General features: G+C 39.5%; 1 protein-coding gene across 5 annotated transcripts in view; it reads right to left on the bottom strand.

Annotated features, from left to right (window-relative positions):
• Positions 1–9,324: 9,324 nt before the first annotated feature.
• ZDHHC14 (zinc finger DHHC-type palmitoyltransferase 14) overlaps positions 9,325–27,746 on the bottom strand; it is a 65,141-nt gene continuing 46,719 nt past the window's right edge. For 2 of the 5 annotated variants that reach the window (XM_035108653.2, XM_035108654.2), the window contains exons 7-9: positions 26,128–26,237; positions 24,402–24,504; positions 9,325–12,372 (exon numbers count right to left, since the gene is read on the bottom strand). In XM_035108653.2, coding sequence (XP_034964544.1) covers positions 11,971–12,372; positions 24,402–24,504; positions 26,128–26,237 — 615 coding nt within the window. In that variant the 3' untranslated portion in view covers positions 9,325–11,970. Of the gene's footprint in view, positions 12,373–15,574; positions 20,409–24,401; positions 24,505–26,127; positions 26,238–27,746 lie in introns of those variants that run through there. The other 3 variants (XM_035108655.2, XM_035108656.2, XM_060272783.1) reach the window with 2 other exon arrangements.

Below are 27,746 nucleotides of genomic sequence, written 5' to 3'. Positions count from 1 at the left end.
CTGACACTTTCATGAGACTATTAGTCCCCCACAAGAGCAAGAAAGCTTTTTAAAGCAGAGGTTGGATGGCCATCTGTCATGTATGCTTTAGTTGAGATTTCTGCATTGCAGGGGGTTCGATTAGATGGGCCTCAGGATCCCTTCCATTTCTGCAATTCTATTTTTCTATAAGTCAACAATTATTGTAATTTTCTTAGACATATTCCTCCTGTCCCTGTTTTGTTATTTATTATTATATATTGATATGAATATATATCCTGTTCTTCCTCCCAAAGGAACCAAGGGAGGCAAATAGAACCACGGAATCTAAGCTAAAGTTTATCTGTAGGATCAGGGTGCCAGAAACGAATAATTTGGCACAATCTTTGCTTTTGCAGGACCCAGACCTGGGGGGGGGGGTGACTGAGAGTTGGATTGGGGGGGGCCTTGTCTTGCTGCAGCTTGCTCATGCATATTCAAATCTAAGTGAAATTATTGGGCTCTTTGTTGTTTAGTCATTTAGTCGTGTCCGACTCTTCGTGACCCCATGGACCATAGCACGCCAGGCACTCCTGTCTTGCACTGCCTCCCGCAGTCTGGTCAAACTCATGTTTGAAGCTTCGAGAACACTGTCCAACCATCTCATCCTCTGTCGTCCCCTTCTCCTAGTGCCCTCAATCTTTCCCAACATCAGGGTCTTTTCCAGGGAGTCTTCTCTTCTCATGAGGTGGCCAAAGTATTGGAGCCTCAGCTTCACGATTTGTCCTTCTAAGTAAATATGGGGATGCAAAACTGAAATCGTGCGCAGCCGGGCAGGGTTGCACCCACAGCTTCTGCATAGTGCTCCCTCCCCCCAGTGTTCTTGAACCTTCACCAGCTCCTGCGCCTTGTGATCTATTTTGTGCCAGCCCACACTTCTGCAATTATGCCCACATGGGGGTACAATTCAAGGACATTGCTGCTAATAACTGCAGCTACAGTTTTCTATATCATTTGAGTTTCAACTCTAAAGGTCAGGTCAGACAGGCTCCAAAAGTGACAGGATTTGTCTAACTTCCTCCTACTTGCCAAGCTCTCTCTCTCTCTCTCTCTCTCTCTCTCTCTCTCCTTGCTTAATACTGCTGCCAAAATAATAAAACATATCTAGACTTTGATCTGGAATTCATGTCATTATAGGACATTCCAGCTATCATACAAATCCTTTGATTTTTGTTTCTGCAATACTTTTTCTGCCCTTGGGCTTGGTTTTTATGCCTAGCAACCAAAGTTATACATTATAAGGTCCTAAGTATTTCCATGACTATATCTGCTGGAAGGCTCCATCCTTCTTAAAGCAGCAATGACCCGACTTCTTTTTTTTAACTAGAGGGCACATGGGTGCTCACAGCAAACCATTCCCGTTCAGCTTTCATTTCAGACTAATGGTCCAGCACTGTTTTGACAGCAGCATGGAACTTCACAGCAGTTATGTAAGGTCAGACTAAAGGTGACTTCCACGATACTGGTCAGATTACCCCTGTCTCCAAAGCAGGATAGGTGACAAAGCTCAAACTTTCCTTCTGTCATTGTTTTTGCCAAGTTGTTTTGTTTGTAGTTGTTTTTCTCATTCAGTGCTGGCTACCAAATTAACTAAACACAGCAGCTGTGAAGCAAACAGAATTATAGCTGACACACTAATAATGATACTCAACAAGTTGTGCCCTGTTCTGGTGTTTTAAAAAACCATATGTGTACTCATCCTCCTGTTAAATGTACTCTGAATTATACCATGTATAGCCCAACTTCATTCCCTCCAGGACCTATGCTACTGAATCATTTATTTGGCTGAATCATTTGTGTAAACCACTTACAAGACAGTTAGCTGTTCACAATAAGCTTTCAGCATATTTTAAAATCATCCTAAGAACTGTCTCTGAAGCGCAGAGATGTACAATTTTTCAGACATGCATTTCATATAATTAGACTTCCACACATAATGTATATTATTTACAATGCAATCCTATACTTAAATTATGCTAGCTGGGTGAGGATAGGATTCAATCATGCATGTCAACATAATTTCAATTTATGACAGATGCTACTAGGCTTTCATTACCTTAAATGAGTATTGTGCCCTGCCATTGTAACTAAAGCTGTGTAAAGCAGGTCAGGGGAACAGCCAGCTTAGGCAATGCAAAGAATGGAAACGACAACATGCCACTCCTGTATCTGCAAAACCACAAGTAGAAGAATGCACAAGTGGGGATTGGGTGATGGAAACTTTGGTGAGCAGAGGACTTTTCACAAACAACAAATACCGGGCAGCCCAGGGGATTAAAAAAATAATAAATTAAGGTTTAGATCAGGGTTTCCCAAACTTGGGTCTCCATCTGTTGTTGGACTACAACTCCCATCATCCCTAGCTAGCAGGACCAGTGGTCATGGATGATGCAAATTGTAGTCCAAAAACCGCTGGAGACCCAAGTTTGGGAACCCCTGGTTTAGACAAATTATTTATTGTATTGTGAGACCTTCTTACAGCTGCCTCAGTGCTCCAGACACTTACCAGGAAATTTAAAACTTGCTATTTTACCTGGGGCTGTAAGGAAAATGCACCCCCAGTTAGGCTAGGGAAGGGGACTCACTGGGATGAGACTATGACTCAGAACACGACTCTTGAGCCTATTCCATTCTACCCCCACAAAGAAAATAGCAATTGCCACAAAGTGTCTACCATCTGTTTGAAACACCGGAGAGATGCTCCATGGTTGGGATAGGGACAACACACATAGCCCCACACCATGTGCTGTTTGAATACACTGAAGTTATGGCCAGAGCCATAAAGGGGGTGGGGGTGGGGACTAGCCAGGTCACCCGATGAAGCCTCCAGAGGGGTGCCATTGAGGCTCCTAGCCCGTGTGTATGTGTACACAAATGTGCATGGGAGGGTGCCAAACTTGGTCTTTGACCCAAGTGGAATAAAGCCTAGTTTTGCTCCTGCTTTTAGCAGAATGTGAGGGTTGAATGAAACCGCCAGCTGAGCTGTAGCTCTTTGACACCACTACCAGCAACTCCCTGCAGGGTGAGTAAAGATGGCTGAGAATCTGAGAAGTTTGTAGGCGAGGGGAGCTGGTCTCCGCCCCAGCTGAGGGAAAAGGACAAGAGGAAATGTTGAAGGAAATTGGAGGGAGTTTTTAAATAAAAAAAGTAAACTGATATGGACATAATTGGAACGATTAGAGAAAATTGCAGTTTGGGAGAGGATAAGATGCAAGTTAAATGTGAAAGGGAAAGAGGAATAGAATTTAAAAGAATATGAACAAGAATTTGTGACACGAGGCAAGGGAAGTAGAAAATCAAAAGCCCTCTATACATAGAGCTTCTGGATCAGCAAATTCTTCCTAAAATGGAGAGCTGAGTCAGAATGCCTCCATAGCTAATGTCCATATTTAACAGTATTTAACTTCCCTGTTCTACAGAAATTCTACAGAATATCTGCCTTATGCATCCATACTGTGGAGCTGGGAGGCCAGGGTTCAAATCCTCACTCAGCCATGAAATTCACTGGGTGACCTTGGAGAAGTCACTGCCTCTCAGCCTAACCTCACTGGCGTAGTTTCATGCTCCGCCACTGGGGACGGAGAGTGGGCGGGGGCGAGGCTGGCATGCATTCTGGGGTGGGGCACGCCACCCACGGGGGCGCGTTGTGCATTTTGGGGTGGGGCGCGTTGCCCGCAGGGGAGGAGCCCGCGTTCTGGGGGCAGGGCGCCCAGCGCGGGCAGCCGCCATGGCACCCTTGGGATCGTGTGCTGCCTGGGGCGGAGCGCCCCCTACGCCCCTCCCTTGCTACGCCCCTGCCTAACCTACCTCACAGGGCTGTTGCAGGGATTAAATGAGGAGGGGGGTGAACCGCATACCTCACTAGATAACACTAGAATGCAAAAGAAACAACAAAAAAGAAACCCCTCAGCTTTTACTATGTGGGTGAATCACATCCCACCATAACAGCCCGAAACTGGGGAAGAAGGGTATCTCTTACCACGACTTTACTTCTTGAAGGTTCAGTTCTACACAGGTTCTTTAGGAATAAACAGCTCAGCTGGGCTGAACAGATGTAAGAGGTTTATAGACAAAACTAGTTAGGCCTGGCCTGACCGGTGCAATGCTCATGGGCACAAGTATGACCGCCAGTACCTCCTAAGTTGCCCACAAAATATCTCAGTAAATAGCCCCTCAAAATTCCACAATATATGTTTGTTCTTCCTGCCATGTTCCTGTTTGCATGGGTTTGGCCTATAATTGAACACATTCCCTTAAACATGGTCACATTTCATTGGATGCCAGGATTGGATGCCCATCCTTTCTTCCATTCTTAACAGAGGAGAGGTGTACATATCATCTCTATGTGAGTGAATGTGATAGTGGTTGATATAGGGGTCTTTTCACCATTGAAGAAGGGGACATATGCCATTTTGTGGTCCTGTCATCATCGTCCCCCGCCGCTCTTTTAATTGTGGCAGACATTTTCTGTTATGTACATATGTCGTTCCACCCTCGATAGCCATTTTGTGTTATGCCACACTCCCACAGCAGCCATTTTATGTTATGCTATGCTCCATGACACCTGTGGAACTTTCCCAGAATTCCAAATGTACCTGCTGGCCCAAAATGTTGGCAACTGCTGCTGAGGTAGACCAAGATGCTCAAAGACCTCCAGACCAATTAATGTCTGGTATTATGACATTATTAAGATGTGCTTTAAAATGCTTTATCTATGGCAGGGGATAAGACAACCTGATCCCATACAACTCTGATCATTCTTTGATGATAATATTGATTGCCAGTTTGGTCCTTGTTGTGTAGAATAGCAGCTTCAGTTACACAGATTCCATGTGCCTAGTCCAGTAAACAGCCATATCTGTGATGTGGATCCACTCCTTTGCCACTTTCCATCATTCAGTTCCAAAGTAGTGATGAAGCTTGAACCAATTACGGCAAAAGATACAATACTATATCCATATTGTTTAAATGACATATCTGTTAATGGTGTGGCCATTAACAGCTGTAATTCCCTGTCATTTTGGAGTTTGAGTGAACATGGAAAGCCCTTTACATGCTATGTTAAACTGAAAGGGTTGTTGTTGTTAATTGAATTAGGTAATTAGTCCATGGAGCAAGAGGTCTGAGTTCTAATATCACATAATATGATTCACAAAGGAGTCGGGCTACTGTATTTTCTCCTGTTTCTAAACTAAATTATCTAAACGGACATAGTGTAGGAATAACATTAACATGGACTTAATAATATGACATACAACCTCCTTCACTAATGGTCTGATAGCAAGCAGTCCAAAAGGAACACTCTCTGTTTTTATTTTGTCTTTATTGTAAGGTTTCAATATATTTTGACATGGGGTTTGGGAGAATCCATGATCAACGTTTCTCATTTCCTTCATTTGCCCACCAGGAATCCACAATGTGTATTTGCAATATCAGGATTTAAGTCACAATCCACCAGTCATTACAGCTGTATAGCCTTTATTCATTCAGTGGGGCCATCATTGGATGACAAATAATTATTTTCTGAGTCAGTTCTTGCCATGGGATCTTAAAAATAATTCCTTTCCCTTCTGAAATACGGGGTTGACTTGAATATAGTAACTAGCACATATCAGGTCAGCAAGTATGGGTATGTTTCTGTATTCTTGAAACTACAGCAACACTTTCAGGAAATTATATTTGCAAAACCTTTGGGAGGACTAGAAAGCAAATTAAAATAAAAACTGACTTAAAAGTTATCAATTTTAAATCATAACCCATTTATTTTTCTACATATTTAATGTGTAGCATTTTGATGCTAATTTATTACTCAGTACCAGAAACCTAACCTTGTGGATTAATTTTAATAAGTTCATTGTCTGGATGGGGGTTGTCTTCCCCCACTTCACCAGCAAACTAAATTATTTTTGCAACACACAATAGTCATGTATGGCTCAATCAGATCCCAAACAGTGACTAGTATTTCCTGTTTATTTTAACGCAAAGCTTAACTGACCATGTGATGTGATTTCCCTGCAGTCACAGAAACAGAAATGCAGTAGTGGCATTTAAATCGACACACAAAAGAATACTTGAAGCATTGTTGACTGTTCAGTTGCAACTGAAGAAAACAAAAATGGTATTTAGAACGACAACAAGCAAGCCAGTGTCCAGCATAATTGCCCTGGCAAGGCTAGCACCAGAACTCCGGCTGCTCCAAGAGATGTGAGCAAGAGCCATCAAATATCTGCAGCAACAGTTTGCTTGGGAATGGAATCCTATTGACTTTCCTCATTCTGAAAAAAAATGTTAGTTTAACTTTGGTTTTTCAGCTGGCCTTACGATTCCTACAAATACTTCCCTACAGTCATTTTATTTATTTTGTGCAATGATACAGAAGCCCTGGCTGCCTGAACACAGGCACTGCTGCTGCTCTCTCACAGCTTTCTCCCTGCCTGAATTTTCAGCTTAGTGCCTGGGTTGGCAACTATTTTTAACAAGGGCCATCTTTTTAAAAAATTGAGCGAGGCTGAGATGTTCCTATCCTATCAGAATCAAGAAGGGGCAAAGGGTTCTTTAACAGTGTCATATGCTGCATTAACAGAAGCAAAGTCTTAGTAGAATTGTATACCCATGCCTCGGCCGCTCACTCTCCCTTGAAGCTGCCTTGGCTCAGGCTTGGTAGTGAGGGGCTAATGAAAAAGGAAGGGCTGGATTAAAGCCTATGTGTTGTAGTGGCTAAATGCTGATCAATGGGTTCAAATTCCATTAGGCCCTCTGGTTGATGCTAGGCCATCTACATTCTCAGCCTAAAATTATAGGGTTGCTGTGAGGGTATGGGGACATGCAAGCTACCCAAGCCTAAAACTGAGATTAAAAACTGACGGTGGGGTGTCCTGTCATCTGGGCAGCCCAGGGCCTCCAAACACACTGCCCAGGCTTGTGCCCTGGAGAGGCCAGAAAATACAGAATGCATAAAATACAACACATGGGGCAGCAGTTATGAGTTACCAGTCTCTGCAGCTACAGCAGACATTATGATACTCCAGCAGTTTGAGTTTACCCCTGGAGGCACACTCCATTCTTTCTCGAGACTGACGTTGACAACATTGAGCTTGACCTGGGAGATCGGGGTTAAATGCCAACCCAACCAGCCTCACTAGTACCTGCTGTGCATGTCTGCCCTTTTCCTATCTTGAACTTGCAAAACTGGTCAGTGAGCTTCACAGAAATGTAGTTGCAGGAGGTGGAAATACTATTCACAGCGGGCCTGAACAATAAAATGCGCTACAAAGTTCACCCAATAAATCACCAAATAATGAGACTGAGGCAAGTCTGGAAATATATACAATATATATGTTGTATATATACAAATATATACAAATAGCCAATTAATGCTTTTGCTTAGAATACATGATGTAAATGTAATACAAAATAGACCATTGTCCCCAGGGTTTGAGGGAGATTTTCAGTTCTAGTTACTTGACCATTTTCCCCCCTTACTCATCCTTGCTGTAGTATATACCGTGTTTCTCATATTATAAGACATGTCTTATATTTATTTTTTCCTCAAAAAAACATACTATGGCTTATTTTCAAGGGATGTCTTATTTTTTCCCCTCCTCCTCCTGCCGCAGCCGGCATTGCTGCTGTGCCTATCACTATGTCTTATTTTCGGGGTATGGCTTATATTCCTTGAATGCTTAAAAATCCTGCTATGGCTTATTTTATGGGTATGTCTTAAAATATGAGAAACAGGGTAGCCACTCCTGTCTCTAGGCATTGCAAAGTTCTTCTTCCCAGCCTAGCTTACTACTTACCTGTTTATCCTTATTTCGCTTGTTTAAACTCCATCTTTCATATTGTTTAAGTTTACTTACTCCCTGGGAGCTATTTTTAAACAAGTAAAAATTGTTTATTAAGTTTATATAACTTCCATTTCTACAAATATCTTTACACAAGTTTAGAAGCATGTGGACAGAAAGTAGTTGTGGAGGGAGGGGAGGCTGGGAAAGTGCCAAGTGGGGAAAAGGTTAAAGAGCCCTGCCACCCAGCCATTTTTCTGCTCCAATTCCTCGGACCTCCAACCCCCCCACCCCGATGATTTTAGTTGGGAAAAGCAGCCACTGGGCTAATAGTAAGTGTACATGAATGCAATTTGAAGTTTTATCCTAAAATTTGACTACACCAGGGAATAAAAAGCCCCTACCTTTTAAAACAATATTGTTTTTGCACAACACACCCATTCAGACCTTGTATGCAACCAGTATCTGCATAAAAATATATTGTACAGAGATAATGCCAATGAAGAATGTTCACTATTTTATTTACTAGCCTAATAAGAAGGAAATTAGAAAAAAATCCAGCATATTCCTTAGATTAGAACAATCACTTCATACATCTGATCTCTATCTTCAACATGACCAAGTCTCTTGAACCTAACAAAAAAAATCGAACTGGTTAAATAAAGTGGTAAAATGTGTTTGGTTTTAACTCACTCCTTTCCTAGGCACTTCCTTTCAGAGGAAGTCTCAGTGGAGTTAGTGGGGCTTACTTCTGAGTAAAGCTGTCCAGGTCTGTTGGATATTGTAACTGCTCTTCTTCGCTACTGTATACAATTAATGAAGAACTGCAATTAAAAGAAGCATATGCTCAGTTCCATTGTTTTCCAGCAGATGTCATCACGACGCAACAGTAAAAGTTCTAAAATGTCATGGTAACAAAAATAAACAGATGCACTAGGGCTGGTGGAGAGTAAGAAGAGATTTAACACCAAGGGGAATGATAAATCTTAAAACAGAAGAGAATGCTTTAAAATGCTGTACTTTTTATTCTTCAACACAAAGTCAAAAAATATAAACAGCAAAAAATTACTGTACAACAATGCAAACAGAAATAATAAATTCATTCTAAAATAGGTATTCACAGTACTTTTTCTGTCATCAAGCATTTTCTTTCCCTCAAGCGCTAAGAAAACCAAAGTATTCTAATGTGGCAGTGCAGAATTTTAAAGCTTTACATAAGAGACACTTAAAAACAACAGCATGGTAGCATTCTCATGCCCCTTCCTCAGTAAAAAATACTACCAGAACCATATTGTGGACTTAAGCGACATGTGATGCTTTTTCCATATAGCAAAGGTATCCAAATGCTGCTATTGAAAAAGAACCCCAAAGTATTTCTGTGAAAATGTAAGCAGATGAATTTTTAAACATTTCTACTCCTTAGTGTAAGCGCCACAGCTGTGAAGTCATAATGGCAGAGTAAAATATTTATCATTGTTTATTTTCTGCACTGTGGGGAATGCAGGCTCCATGTTCTGGCATCTGCAGAAGGAGCAAAATATTCAGGTACACTGAAATAATCCAATACTGGTGGTGTTTTTTTTTTTAAAATGAACTTCACAAAATAAATGTCAATGTGATACTTTCCTTCTATCATCAGAAATGAAGCCAAACCTATTTCAATGTAATTAGCAAAAAAAGGCATTCTCCTCCTGCCCTAATCTTTGTTCGTTTTGTAGGAAAATCAGAATCCTTCTGATAGAGAGGAAGGATGGCAAGAAATTGAAGTCTCCCAACTTTCTAGAATGTATTGTGTAATTATGTATCCCTAGCACATGACATAACATTATTAGTTCACAAACTTAAAATCTGATTTAGGATTATTGCCTCTGAGGTGTTGACTGTTGTATGGAGACTGAGATTTACAAAGGGAATCAGCCTCACCCACTTCCATTGAAAACGTTTCCCTAAAACAATGTGTTCACTGCTGTTATATTGGTGCTTATAGTTGTTTAAATTCTTCTTATAGCTCCTTCTAGTACAGTAATCAAACAGTAAGTCAAGAGAATGCATCTCAAAGTTGTTTTTTCTTTGGAATAAGCCTGTGCTAAAGGAAATAATGTATGCAGGATTTTAAATAAATCCTATGAGGTCAGACAGGAAAAGAGACAATATCCCTTTATATGAAAGCTTGTAAACATTTGAATGGCTCACAACCAGATAACTGCAGATCATGCAGAGCTTTCTGCAAAACAGAAAAAGCAAGGAACCTATGGATATAATTCCCCCCTCTAGATATTTACTATACATGCAAACAAGGTGAACATTTTATCACTTTTAAGAGAAAAATAATATCTTTTATAAAATCATACACAGTGTGAAGCTTCTTGACAGTATGTTGTCTGGCACTTCTACAAGAGAGATGGCCTTATTCCAATTAAAACATTGTGCTTTTGTTTTCTTTAAAACTGTATTTTTCCATGTCTCAGAGATGCAACAAATCCATGTCATCACGATCCTTGTTTTCAAAAGTAGTTGCCTGCTATGAAGCTTGAATTTTTTTAAAAATACTTTGCACGAAATTTTGTCCTGAGAAAAGATTATTGCAGGTCCTAGCATCTTAAAAGCAAGGCAAGATGCAGCAATACATAGCATTTGAATTTATCACCGTTAATGTTCTTTTTGGCTATCCCCGAGCAGTTTTTTCTTCTTTAAATCATAACTAATTTGTCCTAACCTCAAATAAAAACAAATAATTATGTCTCATAAATATGTCAATTTTAAATTAAAAATATAGTTGAAAATACATATGACTAGATGGCAGCTATGGATCACATGTAACTTATGTTCCAGTAATTTATCTCTTCCTCTTCCCAAAGTTTAGAACCTTGGGGCACCCTTACCTTGCAAATCTCGGAAGATCTCTCTGGGCACCATTGGTATGGGACCCAAATAAGATATTAGATCGGATCCAAAGGTGCCATTCCATGAATGCAACAGATATGCCAACTAGCAGAAGTCCTGAAAATGGAAGGAAAGGAAGGTGACCTTTGCCAGTTACCCCTAATACCTGCAGCCTCCTATGCTGTTCCAGAGGGTCTCTCAACCCTCCACATCAGATTTTCAGGGGGAACGTCTGTTCCCTTCTGTTTGTGAGAACCAGATAATGGAAGAGGGCTTTTAGATGCAACTCATTAACTTCAAGTTATTTTGACACTCAAGTTAGTTGCAGGCATGGTTTGTCCTAAAATTAAACTGCCTATTTTACAAATCACACACAATACTAAAAACCATTCATGATTGGACTTCATATACTCTTTGAGCTTCTTAATTGCATTATCATGAGGAAAAGTAACTCGCAATCCATATGGAGCTGTTGTCGTCGTCCGCACTGTATGGGTATAACTGTACACATATTTAAAGGAATAGAGGGTGCCATTTTATCTAACGGTGATGGTAGAGAGAAATCGATGGCACAACACAGTATCTTATATTAGACACTCAAAGTGAAATGATATGCAAAAAATGGTAGTCCTCCACATTTGAAGTACCACCAGTTCATTTATTTATAACAACTTTGACCGATTTAAAAAAAAACATATTTGTCCATTAGTTTGTCTTTTATATGAAACAGTACTTCAGAACTCACAAATAATAAAGCAGCACTTTCTCTCAATACCAACACTACTGTAACATACACTGTAGCGTGGCATGCAAATCCACAATTGCAGTATTTATTGGTTTTGTATTAACTGAATGGCAATTTTTTTTGTTTCAAATATTAGTAGCGTAATAACATGAAAATGGTGGCCGGCATGGCCTTAAAGGCAACATTACATGAGAACTTCATAAAACATGGAATATGATGCTAACTTCCAGTAATATCTTTTAAAGTATTACCATAATCAAATTCAAAGTACCAGGATTCCAAGCTGCTGGACACTATTAGTCACCAAACAAGGTCAATGTACATTTTTGTTATTTTGACAATGTCACATAAAATCCAAGCCATAAATTGGCTATTAAAGAAATGTCATAGCTTGTTCACTGCACAAAAATAATTTGTCCTTTTAAAAAGACCTAGCAAAGTTTCAGTGGCTTATGCATGTTACGGAGTCCGAAGGCGATTCGGCAAGTTTCAGTTGTTAGCATATAAGGGCTGTATGATCACCATCATATTGAAAGTTGCTCAGACTGAGCTGAGTTTCACAAGGCCACGTACTGAATCTTCGTGCAATGAGTCCTGGCTGGCTAGGCTGAGGATATGCATGGTACGGCTGTGAATCATAGGACTCCCAATTGGCAACATCCCAGGTGGTGATGGAGCTTCCTCAGGAGTAAGAAACTGATGACTTTCAGAGTCCTCTTTTAACGGTATCATGTCTGTTAAACCTGTTTCTGATGTGAGATTTGGCATGGAGGAGGGTGGTGTTGGCTGCCCTAGTGTTAATGTGGCACAGGGAGCACTGATAGAGGTCTTTCCTGGTAAAGGTAGCTCTTCACTACTTATGCTGGGCTCACTCTGTAGAAGCGGTGTGGCAGCAGCCTGCAAAACGAATTTAGTGCTCTGAATGCACTGATCTTGATCACACTGAAGTATTGAAGGGTGCCAAAATAATATACAAAGCATATGCACAGAGAGAGAGAAAGAGAGAGAAAGAGAGAGAGAGAGAGAGATGGAAGGATATAGGCAAAAGAGGAATGGGGTGTGAAGAGAAAGAAAAGAATTGTTAGTAATTTTTCTTTGTCAGTTTAACATATAGGGCATGCTCATTTTAATGCAACCCAGGAAAGTGACAGTATGCATTATTACTATCATTTGCTGTATGCGAGAGCCAGAGTCCTCGTTTCTCTTGAAGAAAATAATCTGTAAATGATACTAACTTTCCCAACTAAAAATTGCATTTATTTGGTTTGAATTTGCTTTGGATAGCAGCGTTAACGCCAGAGCATCTTTTAACCAGTAGATAAGCAACATTAATGCTGCATAAAACAAAGACAGCGGCACACACATTTCTGTTCCTGATGTGTGTAAAGAAAAGGTGTTTCATTCAATACTTCTTGGAAAACTACTTTGGACTACATGTATTTAACACACTGGAGGTTGCAGGATCTTGTAAATGGAATATAATTGGCCTCATTTGTACAGGTGCACATTCAAAGCCAATACCTCTAACAATTCCTAGTAACATGCCTTGTGTAACATAGCACTGAATGAGGAACTATGTAGCAATATCCTTTTTGATAAGAGTCCCTTGGATAGCCAATGCAGTGCCTTCTACATATTGTTGAAACACAACTCTTGGCCTCAGTCAGCATGGTCAATGATTGATGGGAGCCAAAGTCCAGGAACATCTGGAAGGCACTACGTTGGTTAAATCTGGGTAAGATGCTATAGAAGATGCAGCTTCGTGAAACAGAAAGAATATTGCAGGAAAATACACCAAGCACACATTTTAAATGGGCATAATGCCAAGCACCATATATGTTGGAAACAGGGGCTCAAATATATTAAATGTTGTATGCAAATATTGCAGTCTTTCTTAGAATTCAGGAAGAGGACTGAAACAAGATTTGTTTTTCTGTTGGACCACCAAGTGCATGGATAATTTTTATATTCTGAAATTACGTAGTGGGGACTACACAAGAGTACATAGATACTGCCTCTTGTTTGATTTTGCTGATATTGAACAATGCTAACATGGAAATACACAAAACCTGTCCATAATGAAAGACAGACATGGATTACAATTTTGAACAGGGCATTTGAATCAAGTAATCAGTACAACATAAAATGAGATTATTATACAGTCATCCTATTATTCAGATAAACGAGACTAAGGACTAAAGTTAACACACAAAAGCAAAAGAAGTATTTTTTTAAAAAAATCTGCATCTCATAATGAAGTTGCCTCAAATAACTAAAAGCAGCATTTTCTGTAATAGTTTACTATTTTATTATGCTCAGAATCTTACAATTTAATTTTCTGAATTTAAGCAGCTTTGAAAAGAAAGGAAGACTCACTGAAGGCAAAACAAGAGGTGTAAGATTTTCCAGTGAAGTTGCATTCATTATAAGATAACAAGAAAAATCAAAATAGTATTTAAATATTTAAATACAGTATTTAAAATCCTGAGCGTTCAAAGCATTTCACATGCATTATGTCAACAATCTTTAGGAATAGCTCTTTCAAGGTGAGCTAATAGTATTTCTTAATCTCCACATGATAGAAGACTGGGACAAAGATAGAGGCTTGCCTAATGTCACTTGAATTCATGGCTATGGAAATATTTGAAATGGGGGCTTCCCATAGCCACTACCCTATCACAAAATCTACCTTGTTTTCCCATGAATAAAACGAGTCATTCAAGCTCAGCGAAACAGAAATGAAAAAAAATACCGTACACACTTCTATCTAGCTAGACAAGAATGTGCATGGTTTGTGCACATGTGCGTGCATGTGTGTGTGTGTACACACATGCATGCCCTTGGTTCCTTTCCACTTCACTTTTCTTTAACTTTTCCTAGAGGTGAAATTTTGCTTCTTTGCTTTCTGTCTAGGGGGGGGGGGGGTTAGAGACTTTTTTAAAAAATGAAAGCTCATTGACTGTGCCCCCTTGTATGTATGGGCCCTGGTGTCCTTGTAATCTGGCCACCAGGCAGTCCCACCATGCAGAGTTCCTGACTGTGGCAAAGGCTGTAACCTTGTTCAGCCAAATGGACTTACAAACTCCCTTTCAGACTCCCTTCCCACATCAGAAGCGGAGAGGACAGAGTCGGCATGTCCTCCTGAGCACCTCTTTCACTGGTGCAATTTGGGAATGCTTAAAGGCCATTATCTCCAGAATTCTTTATAGAATGAGAGACAGATTGGGCAAGTATATTTTATGTCTGGACCAAGCTACTCATTAATAACTGACACCCTGAAAAATGTTTGCTGCTACACGGTGGTTCATTCTGAATGCAGTTCACTGTACTTCAGCCTCATTCCAGTAAAGTACTTCAGATGAAATCATGGCCAAAGTATTTTTCATCTTTCAGATTAAAGTTCCAGCTTGCTTCTTAAAGCACTGTTCAAAACGTTCAACGCCACAATGGCTGCACTGAAAAAGCACTAGAGCAAGAACCTTTCTTCCAAAGAAGCATCATATATTAGCTACTAGGGAGGCAGCAGTCACAAGTTACTGGTCTCTGCAGCCACAGCTGATAACTGTGATTCTCCAATTGTTTGACTTCACCACTGAAGGCATACTTCTATGTTTCTTGAGACAGATGCAAACAATCAAGAATTTGAAAGTGACAAACCAAGAAATGCCTTGTTATGTAACAAAAGATGTATACGCTCTGGAATTTATTTTACATAACTTTGGAACCTTGAGAAAAGGATATCCAAAATGTTCTGTTTGCATGTATCTTTAAAACAGAGGAGAAATTGCTTTGAAATAGCAGCTTACATTAAGTGGCTGTGCTTAACTTCAAATACAGATGCCTTGTGATTATTCAAGTACGATAGGATTACAATTATATAAATGGGGTCAATTTTGAACTAATCTGAAAATAATTTTAATTTATTTATGATTAGTATATCTTGAGCTTGGATTAGTTACAGGTAGGTAGCCGTGTTGGTCTGAGTCGAAGCAAAATAAAAAAATTCCTTCAGTAGCACCTTAAAGACCAACTAAGTTTATATTTTGGTATGAGCTTTCGTGTGCATGCACACTTCTTCAGATACACTAGAAACAGAAACTTCACTAGAAACTTCTGTTTCTAGTGTATCTGAAGAAGTGTGCATGCACACGAAAGCTCTTACCAAAATATAAACTTAGTTGGTCTTTAAGGTGCTACTGAAGGAATTTTTTCATTGAGCTTGGATTATTTTAATGGAAAGTTCCATCCTATTGCTTCCTGGAGAAGCAATAAATAAGACAACATGCATTAATCAGTAGCATCTTCATGTTGTTGTGCTATCTCCTACGGTATGTGTGACTAACTTGATTTTTCATTACCCATAGGTGCACTTCTTCCAAAAATCCTACTTATCATTTATTGTGTTTCCAGTTTTGCTGAAGCCAAAGAAAGACAGCTACAGAAAGTTAACAGGAAAAAATGTGTCAGGGGATAACACTGCTCCTGACAATTCCTATGGAATTGACACTGTGCCTGACGAACTGCAGTGTTTCTAGCATAGATCCCACAGGCTATATAAACCAACCTGCAATAAGCTCATATAGTATTAGATTGCAATTTAAGAAAAACATAGGCTATTGACAGTTTAGGACTGGTACACAAGTTCCCTCCGCAGTATGGAAGCCTCTGAAATGCTCTTACTTTTTGTTGCCAGATAAAGTTATAAACCATGGATCAGACAGAAGGAATCCACACTGCACCCTCCTCTCTGAATCAGTTTCAACCCTCATGAAATTGGGTTAACCTAGGTGTGGAGAGGAGTTGCGGAGGGGACTCCTTGTGTGGACTGCTCACATCACACAGTGGAACAAGATGCTGCTCTGTATCCCATGCCACTAGCATGCATTCTTGACTCCTCGTAGCTTTTCAGTCTCTTGCCTTGTGCAAATTCCAGCTAGCAAATTTGGATGGTAAGGGTTTTGCTCTGTATAGAATTTAACAAAAAGGGCAGAAATAATAATTGATCTCAACAATAACACGCAAAGCTTAGTAGTCATTCTCTTTTAAATGTCCTATGGGGGGAAATGAGATGGTAATGAGTAGTACGGAGAGTATGTGTGATGTGTAAGCAATGTATATTTTCCGCAAGAGACAAATACTGAGAAACACAAGTATAAACAATTCACATTTAAAGATAATAAAATAGTGTTTCAGTAGCACCTGACAAGGTAGTATGGCTCAAAGTGACTTAGCAGGCAATATATGGCCACTATCATGGAATGGTGCTACAGGGAGAAGTGGCTTCATGCTTTTACTGGTGTGAGTTACGTGCCGCTGCTGGAGCTACTGGGCTGATGCTGCCGGCCAATTAGCAGCAATATGCTGGCCAATGAAGTTTGGGCCAGCAAACCATGATTCCTCTGTGCTCCTTAGCAATTGCTCTCTGCAGGTGGTGATATACTACCAGCCATACCACCTCGCATGTCACTATCGGCACTTTTCAATAATTAAGAGTTAAAATAAATGAAAATAATATATTTAAAGGGCTGTCAGGCCACTGACATATGCCCAAATAAGGTATGCTCTAGTTTTTGGTTTTTTTTTAATCTAAACTCTGGTATTGTGTAAATTTGCCTCAAGCAATCTTCTTAATGTATTAGAATTACCTATTCCTCCTTAGAATAAAATATCAACTGCACAGCCAAAATAAAATGTCAGACCAGGAGCCTACTCCTCAATCACCCTGTCAGAAAAACCCAACCAACTAATTTTAAAGGGCTTTACCCTGTTAAAATATTGCCTTTATTTATACAGATATGAGGTCTAAGCCATTTAAAATGTTATTTCCGTACAACAATAGCCATATACTAAATGCAAGTTAGACACATACTTAAATTCCAGTGCTTTTCTTTATTTGTCATATAACTGATACAAAAATCAACTTGAAACAGTTTCATTTTTAAAAAAAATCTTATTTTATCTGCCCCCAAATTATACAAATTAACAGAGATTTTGAGTTCCTATTTACAATACTGAGACACAACTATTTATCTGAATCAAGAGGCAACACCGAAGAGCAATCACATTACACATATTGATTTTTTTTTGCAAATGCCTGATAAATTTTAGTACAAGGTTATTTAGTTATCCAACAGTTTTTAAAGAAATAGGAGTAATTAAACATTAATCTAAGAATACATTTGTATGGCAAATATGATGTTATGACCGAAGTGGAGTAACTATAACTTAGGAAGTGGTTTCTATGACTGGAATGCTGTCTAGGTGGGTATTATTTAGGTAGGATGATGGCACAGAATACCTGTGGGATGAAATGTTTAGAAAAGAAGCAGTGGATTTTACAGTGGTCTTCTGAAATGTGCCACTCAGAAAGATAAAGGGAAATTAAAACTAGTGTGATCGAGTTATCAAACAAAGAACAGCATGTTCATCACTAAAATTAACTAAATCCCCCATAATGTCCACCAAATGGCTGTATGCAAAAAAATATGATAGTTGTCATAATATAGAAAAACAGAGTAAGAATATGCACAGAAAAATATACAAAGGGTTCTGCGGAAATAGCTATTCTCAGAGGAAAATGAAAAAAGGAGAAACAAGAACCCAATAAATTATCACAAATATTGAGACAAAATGGTCATAGCTGAGTTGTGGACTCCTATTGCAGAGATAATGCTATTGCTCTATTAACCACAGTTAAGAGAATGGAGACAGGTGGTGAGACTGCACACTCTGTCCTGCCAGCTGCTACCTTCTCACTTACAAATCTCCCCCTGCCAACTTTACCGATAGTTAAGGATCATGTTGACATAGCTGCTAATAACGGCCAATAGGAGAAATATTTATGGTGGCTGATTCAAGCATGCTATGAGCAGCGGCAGTTTCTCGCTCTCATTTTACATTGGCTTTAAAGTTGCATTTTTTACATTGGCTTTAAAGTTGCTGTCTGTGGCAGCCACCATGAAAGTACAACTTTAAAGCCTGTGTAAGAAAAGGGAAAAAGGATCGTTTGCCATCTGCTGCTGTCATAAATTCCTCAGCCCTAGTAGGAACTACTCTTAAACTAACTTACATCATAGTTAAGAGTGAACCCTGATTATTATTTTATATTGATTGATTACATTTATGTCCCAATTTTTGTTCAGGAACTCATGGCAGCATGCATATTTTCCCTCCCATTTTATTATCACAAAAGTCCTGAGAAGTAGGTTAGGCAGAAAGATAGTGACTGTTCCAAGATCACCCAAATCACTCAGTAAAACTTATGGCCAAGTGGGTACTTGAACCTTAGTCTCCCTGGTCCTGGTTGGACACACTAAACTGTTTGTCACACTGGTTTTAAATCATACTTGACTGTTAATCACACCAACACTGCTGTCAATCACACAAACGTTGTTGTCAATGTGACACTTAACCACAGTTAAGACTAGCAGGGAGAAATAAAATGTTGGACGAAAGAATACTCATACACCTAATCTCTTATTTTTGTCTCTGGATGTACAGGTTACTTCTGTGGAACGTAGTACTTTTTACCAGTTTAGGTTGGTGCAGCAGCTGGAAACCTTGACAGAGAGCATAGCCTCAGCGATTATTACTCCGTTAACCTCCAAGTCAGACTTCTGCAATGTGTCCTAGGAAAATAGGAAGCTGTCTTCTGAGTCAGACTTACTGGTTCATCTAGTTCTTTCTTCTCTACACTGACTGTCAGCAGCTCTCCATGTTTCAGAGAGGATTCTCTCCCAGCCCTACCTGGAGATGCTGGGGATTGAAACTGGGACATGCAAGGTGGAGCTATGGCACTTCTATGCTATGTGTGGCTGCCTCTGATGACTGAAGTTGGTACTGTAGCCACATGCTGAATTAACTGAGACTGAGTGTTATGATCATATCACACTGGTGTTATGCTGCTCCCATGGGCTCCCAGTCAGTTTCCATGCCAAAGTGATTCTATTTTCTAACCTTCGAAAGGCCTTATGTCTTAGGACCAGATAATTGGGAGAGCTGCCTATCTTCATTAGTTCCTACTTATAGGTTAGATCTTCTGTGAAAGGCTATCTGTTGGTGTTCCCCCCATATATAAAGCAAGGTGACCCCCCAAATTAAGGAATGCTCTCCTCAGACAAGTCTGCCTGATGCCTCCTTATTGTACCTTGATGCAAGACAAACATCTTTGCATTTTCCCTGGACTTTAAAGACTTATTTTTAGCCCTATGACTTTTAAACAAATCTTATTTTTAAGAGCTTGCTGTCATTTTAGTTTGATTGGTTTTACCTGCAATTTAATTGCCCTAGAAAATTCTATTGAAAGGCAGTACGAAAATTTTAACCATGGTTATCCATTCAGAGATTTGTGTCATCCCCATCCCTAAATAAACTAGGAGAAATATCCTAAACTTGAAACAGAAATTGAATAAATGTTATTATTACAACATTATTATGAAGTTGCAAAAGGAAAAAGGAAGAAAGTATATTGCAGAAAGGTATTGGCACAGCCAGGACGATAGACTATTGAAACTATTGTAGATCCAGCAACAGTTAATATACAAATGAGAAATGTGGAAGGAACAGATATTTCTAAAATGGCTGAAATGCTTTCTTGCACAGAACTCTCTTCAAAAATAAGAAAAATGGGTTGAGTTGGTCAGTTATGAAGGGAGAAATAGGGCACAATCCACAACATTGAATCACAGTTATCTTCCGATTAAGCAATTCCCCCCCCCCCTAGTGTAAGTGGATTGCAGCCATAGCTTCTAATGAAAAGAGAACATGTTTAGGAATAATGAATAATCAGCAAGTCTGTGGATTCTCATGGCACATTTCTATGGTGTAAGGGGATTGGTTAATGAATTCACAAAACTACTAAAAAGTGATGGAGAACTGGATGTGTACTAGAAAGGGGGGAAACCAAAATATACTACCAACCTTCAAAAAGGAAAGGGTGATCCTGGCAATTACCACCTGGTTAATCTAACTTCAGTTCCCTATTAAAATAACGGAAATATTGAGAGAAAACATAAAAAACCAAATACTGTTTAACATTTAGGAAGTAAAGCAGTGGTGACTAAAGTAAAGAGATTTTGCTTTTTGAGGCCATTATAGAGAAAAAGCATAAACTAGATGGATCAGAAAGATTTCAGTTGTCTTTTACTTTCAAATTTCACACCAGTAAATTCTTTTGGATTAAGAACAATGGTACATGGATTGCCTGATTTACTGCAAAAAGGCTAGAGCTAAAAATATTTATCAGAGGGGAGAGGCGTTTAAAAGTGCTGCTACTTTTACTATTACTATTTGAGCTCACCTTCTTACAAATCTTTATGATCACAAGATAATAAAAAAGCAAATGGCACAACAAATTCACAGAATCACAACAGACCTGGATACAGAGAACAATGACAACAAAAAGGCATGGAAAATCAGTCTGCAGAGATTAAAATAATGTATAAATCACAGGAACATGGAGTTGGAAGGGACCATGAGAATCATCTAGTCCAGGCATAGGCAACCTTGGGCTCTCCAGATGTTTTGGAACTACAACTCCCATGATCCCTGACCACTGGCCCTGATAGCTAGGGATCATGGGAGTTGTAGTTCCAAAACACCTGGAAAGCCAAGGTTGCCTATGCCTGATCTAGTCCAATCCCCTGCAATGCAGAAATATACAGCTGTCCCATATGGGGATCAAACCTGCAACCTTGGCGTTATCAGCACCATGCTCTCACCAACTGAGCTATCCAGGCTCTAACTTGCAGTGTTATAATGAAGCCTGGGATACTTATAGAAGGAAAAATCTGAAGTAATGCTATAAAACATTACATCATATGTCATCACTAGGAGGAGTTGTTTGGTGAGAGCACAGCTGAATATCTGCACCTAGTTTTAGGAATATTAAGAAAATGGTTTGCAAACTCTATCAGTGTTAAAATAAAAATTGACCACTCTGAATGAGTCTATCATGACTTAAATCAAAAAGAAGAAAAGGTAAATTAATTTAAAATCACTGCTCAAAATCAAGTTCCCTATTTAGAAATAATCCCCGGCATGGACACTATCTAGTTGTATAACTATTGGGTTATATCTGATGCTATGTGATTGGAAGCTTGCTTGCATGATAGGGCTTCCACTCCCTCTGCTCCTCCCCTTTGGGTACACTCCAGAACAGGCCTTTGGCTGGGGGACCCTCCAGAGCAGATTGGATACTGCAAGGTGAAGAAGGGAAAGGGAGGGGTCCTATTCTGCTCACAGAAGTCCATGCCACTTAACAAGAAGAAACTGTTCACCTGCATCTGCATGTTGCCCATATTCGTTTGCAAGTAACAGAGAGGTAGTGGGTGAGCCTTGTGATATACAGAATGGCATCTCTTAAATCCTAGCGTGTGTGATGGAGTGCTTGTCAATAGTTTCAACGGCATGGGGGGGGGGGAAGACACATAGAACTGTCTTACTGTGTCCTTATAATGCATAATCTCATAAACTAGGTAAGCAGCCGCTAACTCAAATCTGTTTGACAGGCGATCATGGTTGACCGTGAAGAGATCCTAAGTGTGAGCTTTAACATGTTTGCGTTTAATTCAGATTTCATTATAACTAGGTTGTTTTTTAAATAGAGAGAAACTATAATAGATGGTGGTTTGTTTTTAAAAAAAATCTGGTATATGTAATATTTTGCATTTTTTCATGGGCATAAGTGTCTGAATTTTTTGACATTAATATACTTGCCTTTTCTTCTAAATTTTGTGGAGGGAAATCCTGATTGTGATTTTTGGTGATCTAGATTTCAGTTGGCTTTCTTTTTCGGTCTCTTTTTAAGCATTTAAGTTTACAAATTAAATTTATGTGGAAAGATTGATAAACTCTGGAGACTCCCCAAAACATGAGATGACAGTTAGAATTAGTTTCTTTTTTTACATGCAGTATATATGTGTGTGTGTGCGTGCATCTATATCTATATGCATTTACAAAAATTGCTCTCTAGCAAGGAAATTTATCACTTTGACCAAAAGACCATGCTTCATCCTTCATCCCAATAAACACAATATCCTTTGTATTTAACTTTTCAGAGTAACTATGGCTAAAGACCTGAATAGCTGAAACAGCAGTTGATCAGCATATGCTACATCAGGCAGACACACACTTTTTTCAGGGTTGATTTCACCTCCACTTAATGTAAACATGCAGAAGTATGCAGGTGAAAGAAACGTCAAAGAGAATGTATGAGAAGAGGGAGTAGTTGCTACTTATTTCTGAACTTGGCCATTTGGCTAACAGTCTTAAGTGGCACCTGATTACATTATCTAGTTGTGATACAGCCAAATTAAACCAGGGCCTGAAAGGAGAGGTGGCATAGCAGGCAGGGAAAGAATAGCAAGGAAGTTGTCCGGAAAGCTAAAGCCAGGTAAGGAGTAGAGGAAAGAGTAAGGCTAGCTGTAGACCAGAAAGAAATAATACAGTAATGGTGGGAAGGAAGCCTCCAGACCTGAGGGAGACTGTAAGCTAGGCAAGTGAGTCTGTACGTGGCCCTCCCTGTGTGCATTGGTATTTTCAGTTCATACACAGGGAACCATGATAGTGGCCTGAACACAGCATTTCTTAAAAACAGGAGCATGTGGGTTTGTTTCAAACTACCCTGTAAAGACCCAATGTAAAAATATAGGAAGAGAAACTGCCATAAGGCAAAGAAACACTACAATAATTTGACAACTGAAAAAACGTTTAAATACAACAATTTATTGGCAATCTCTTAGAGATATAGTTTTATAATCTCTGCCTACAAACTGGCAAAGCTCTCTGATGGCTACAGTAACCAGGGGACCCAGTGTTAAGAACTACTAGTTTAAACATAAGGCAAGCAAATAATTCACCCCTTTCAGGCCACCCCACTTTAAGAAAATCTTCTGGACTTGCTTCAAAAACTAAAGCAACCAAGATGAGCCAAGGTTGCAATCCTATATCCACGGAACTGGAAATGTCACTTGAGTACACATATAAAGGATCACACTATGAATGACCATTCAAAATGCTATAAAAAATATAACTGACACTAGAAGTCAGTTAAATGTGTCTGATTTTTAAAATCTAAGAAACAGATATTGTTAACAAATATGAAAAAATGATGAATGAACCAATTCTTAGTAAGTCCACTGATCATGTGTTTCTCATTTCTAAGAGAGTATCCACATAGCTATGAAAACTAACTTTGCTTCAGTTAAGTGCAAAAAATCTGAAACGCTTGGGACTGGTTTTATTTCTTTGCCTCGGAGACTGGGAAGAAATCCACGAAGCCAAAAATACAAAGGAATGTTGGCACTATTTCAGAACATGCATGTTAGAAGAAGGTTACTCCAATGAGGACTTTTGGTTGAGAAAGTTTCCTTAGGCTGGGTTCTGCTCCTTGGCACATGGAGAAAAATGTACTGCTCTCAAGAAACACAATGGGAGTAATTGGCACAATTTATAAAAACAAAAACATTATTTAGAAATTTGCAATAGTTAAAGTTCACAAGAAATTTAAAGTCTTCTCTATAAACATTCTATTCATGCTGATATGATAAGTTTTGTAGAAATGTATCAGGCTTCAAGGATTTCTGCAACACAATCAACAACTTTTGGAGGAAAAGAATTTAAAAGCAACAAATATGATATTGAAGATCCAAGGGCCATCTATGACCACTAAGAAGGCTAACAAAGACAGGCAAAACTTCAACCATACATGGAAATTTCTCTTGGCACTATATTTAACTGTCTGCAGGTAGACAATATTTTCCTTTTGTCCATTACACTACTTCCCCCTGCCCCACGAGTGCTTATGAAAATCTAGAAGTCTATTGCAGTTTACTACAGTACAACAATGAAATATCCCCTAACAGAGAGTACCAGTAGCATCCAGTTAGTTTAGCGACTTGATTAGTTCACAGGAAACCTGAGAAGGAAAGCATTCACAGGGCTCTTGATCAACATTATGGGATGGTTCCTACCATATTACTCTGAGACTGTGTGGCCCCATACATTGTAATGCCATTTGAGGGTGCTGCCGGCTGAGGAGTATCTGGCTGCATAAATCCTCTTCTGTCAATTAAGCTACAGAATAATAGAAAGTTTTGTTACAAAACATTCTGGCTAGATTATTTTGGTCCAGCTTTAAAAGGAAAAAAAAATAACCTTAAGAACATTGAACCATATGAGAATAGCTTCAATACCTCTTTTAATGGAACAGTAAAATAGATTTATTTGTTCCCAAGAGTTTGGTAGCAAAAGCTGCATTTCTGAGTTTTTGCAATACATTTGCAACTTGGAGACAACATAAAAAGAGGAAGAAAACTGGCTGCAACCCATAAGTCATTCTGTAACAGTTAGTCTGAAGTTTTCTTAAGGTTGCAATCCTATACCCACTTACTTGAGACTAAGCCTCATTTAACTCAATGGTGCTTACGTTAGAATAATGACTGGAACATTTAAAAAATGAAATAGAAACTCTAATCAAAGTTTACTATGGATGCACTCTACAGAATAGCAAGGTTATTCAGTTTCTAGTGGGGAACTGCTTGTTAATTTAACAGAATCGTATCATGAAATGGGAGAACTTACACAAACCTGTTACCACGGATCATTGCTGAAAAAATTAACCACACACTTAAAACTATTACTTATTTAAGATCTTCCTCAATGGCCTTCTCTGCATGTCCCCGACAGAGGTTAGGTGACTGGTGACAAGGAATCCGGCCTTTTCTGCACTGATGTCTCGTATTTCAAAGCCTTTCCCCCAGGGCTGCTCACTTTGTGTCCATTTTACTAACTTCAGGAACAGGTTTTGTTGGCACAGGAATTTTCTTCTTAACAGTCACCTTGTACGTTCAGTGCTCCTAATATATTTTTTAACCATTTTTTGCAATAGTTTTACTCAGTTTTTGTTGTGTACTGGTCAGAATATTAACTTTATTGTAAACTGCCTTGTATATTTCTAATTGAAAAGGTAGTGTATACATTTAATTAGACAAATTCCTAGTATTGGTGTCTGGAGAAAACTTACCATAAGCAGTTAGAAGTTAAAAAGAACAAAAATAGTGTAGAACATCTGCAAGTTAAAACTTTGAACAGGTTTGCCATCATTTACATAAAATAAGCATTATAAAATGTGTGGGAAGTGGCAGATTTAACAGGAAGCAAGGATGTTATAACCTTCTGTTGCATATCCACACCATAACTGAGTAGCAGCAGTAGCATTTTTCTCATTCTAAACATGCTCCTATTCTGAAATGTACTCCACTTTAAAGTGTGAAACACACTCGACAGATTTTTAATATATTTCCAATCAAATAAACAATAAATACCTAATGTTTACAACATCAAGCTTTTAAACGTATTGCTAGCAATTTTAAAATGTGATTGCTATATCTGGAGAGAAGAGCAAATGAATTGTCGTGGATCATCAGAAGATCATAGCTTAGGTTCTTCCTTCCAAAAGTCTAATTACTGCAAGCTCCACAAGTGCTGAATGGGTGGTACACAACAGCCTTATGTGGTACCAGTGTCCTATTAGCAGCAAGCCATACAAAATACATGACCACCACACTAGAGGACTCAAATGTCACATTATATCATTAACTATGTGGTCTTGCAAGTTACATACAATTGACCCAATGAGCACTAAGAAGGACCAAAAGGAAGAGGAAAGATACTGAACAACTGTATTTTACCCCTTACCTGGGAGAGATGGGCCCACAGAGTGCAGAACAACAGTTAGTGAAAATGTTGCCATAGCTGTATGGATTGAAGTTTTCTTTACCTCTTTTATTTGACCAAGCTCCCTTGATCTGGTAAGAAAGGAACATTAGTGCACCTTTTTGTAAGGTAAACTAGGCTGACCCAACAGTACCTAAGATCACCTTGTGAGTTTTGTGACTTTATCTAAACCTACAAACAAACATGTCACTTTATTCACGTCTCACTGTTCCACATTCCCCTGTGAAACATACTGTCGCATATACCCTCCAAGGGCAAAGGAATGCTCTGTGCCAGCTGTTTCTCCATTCCAGGATGTAACAGCTGGTTCCATCCTAATCACATCCTGGGATGTGATTGGTGACAGCTCCACTTTTTATTTATATATTACGAATGTTTTAATAACATTCTTGAATCATATTCCCAGAGCTGCTTATAACAGGAATAAAGCATCTCAGTAAAGCAGGTACGGGGAACCTGTGGTTATCCTGATGACTGCAACTTCCATTGTCCTCGACCGCTGGCCATGGTGGTTGGGGCTGACAGGAGCTGGACGCTAATAGCATCTGGAGGGCCACAGGTTCCCCATCTTCTCATTCAAGTAACACTGTTTCTCACAAGTTTGCAACTGAAAATGGCAAGCTATGTGATTTACTCCCAGACAGCTCCAACGTGCTCTTTTCAAAACTGGAACCCTTCCCAACAAGCAGCTCCTGAACGAATCAGTCTATTGACTCCTAAAGCAGTGACCAACTTATTTGGTTTGCGGAGGCTGGACACGGTCTTGCCAAACTGTTGGGGGGCTATTTCCCAGTGATGACATAATTCCCCCTCAGGGCAACTGGGTTGGGGAGGGTCCTGCTCCCCTGGCTGAGGATGCTGGAAGGAACCCTTTCCAAAGCAAAAGGAAAGAATGTTCCAGGGTAATGCCTCAGCGGCATCCTCTTCTCTTCTTCTGAGAGGAAAATCTGCTGGCTTGAAATGCTGTTTCAAGCACTGATGTTGGCCCAGACAGCATACTATTTCTCAAGAACTTGCTTGGAAATGGCACTGCTGGGGCCAACAGCTATGTGCAAGGCATCGTTTCTGATTCAGTTGGCGGTATTTCAATCCTCCCAGCACTCAGTGAAGAGATGCCTCAGAGATCTCTGCGTCACAAAAGAGCCTCTGGGGGATTTGAGCTCTGAGAAGGCTGAAATGCTGCCAGATTGGCTCAAAAGGGTCTCTGCAATGATGCAGAGGTCCCTGAGCTATCTAATTTATTAATTTTAAGCGTTTGTATCCAGTCTCTCTAAGGCCTGAGGAGACTCCCAAGAATAGTATGATTAAAAATAGAAATACCAAAACAATAACCCATTAAAAACACAGAACCTCTGTCTGTGAACTTCGTAGGCTTATAAGGGGAATGTCTTGTATACCCTCCAAAAGCTTGTAAGAACAGAACTCTGGAAGGACTGAGTCTGTATCCCAGCTTCATATGCAGCTATTGCCCTTGCATGGCCACTGTTTCCTGTGCAAGTCCTTGGGAAGCAACACTGTCTGGGTCAATCCATCAAGGCCAGCGAACCAGAGTAGCAAAACAATTTAGAGTGCCAGAGTAG

This window comes from Zootoca vivipara, chromosome 3 (genome assembly GCF_963506605.1).
Source record: "Zootoca vivipara chromosome 3, rZooViv1.1, whole genome shotgun sequence".
Taxonomy (NCBI): Eukaryota; Metazoa; Chordata; class Lepidosauria; order Squamata; family Lacertidae; genus Zootoca; species Zootoca vivipara.
The sequence above is the reverse complement of the archived record's forward strand: the minus strand, read 5'-3'. Positions and strand labels throughout refer to the sequence as shown.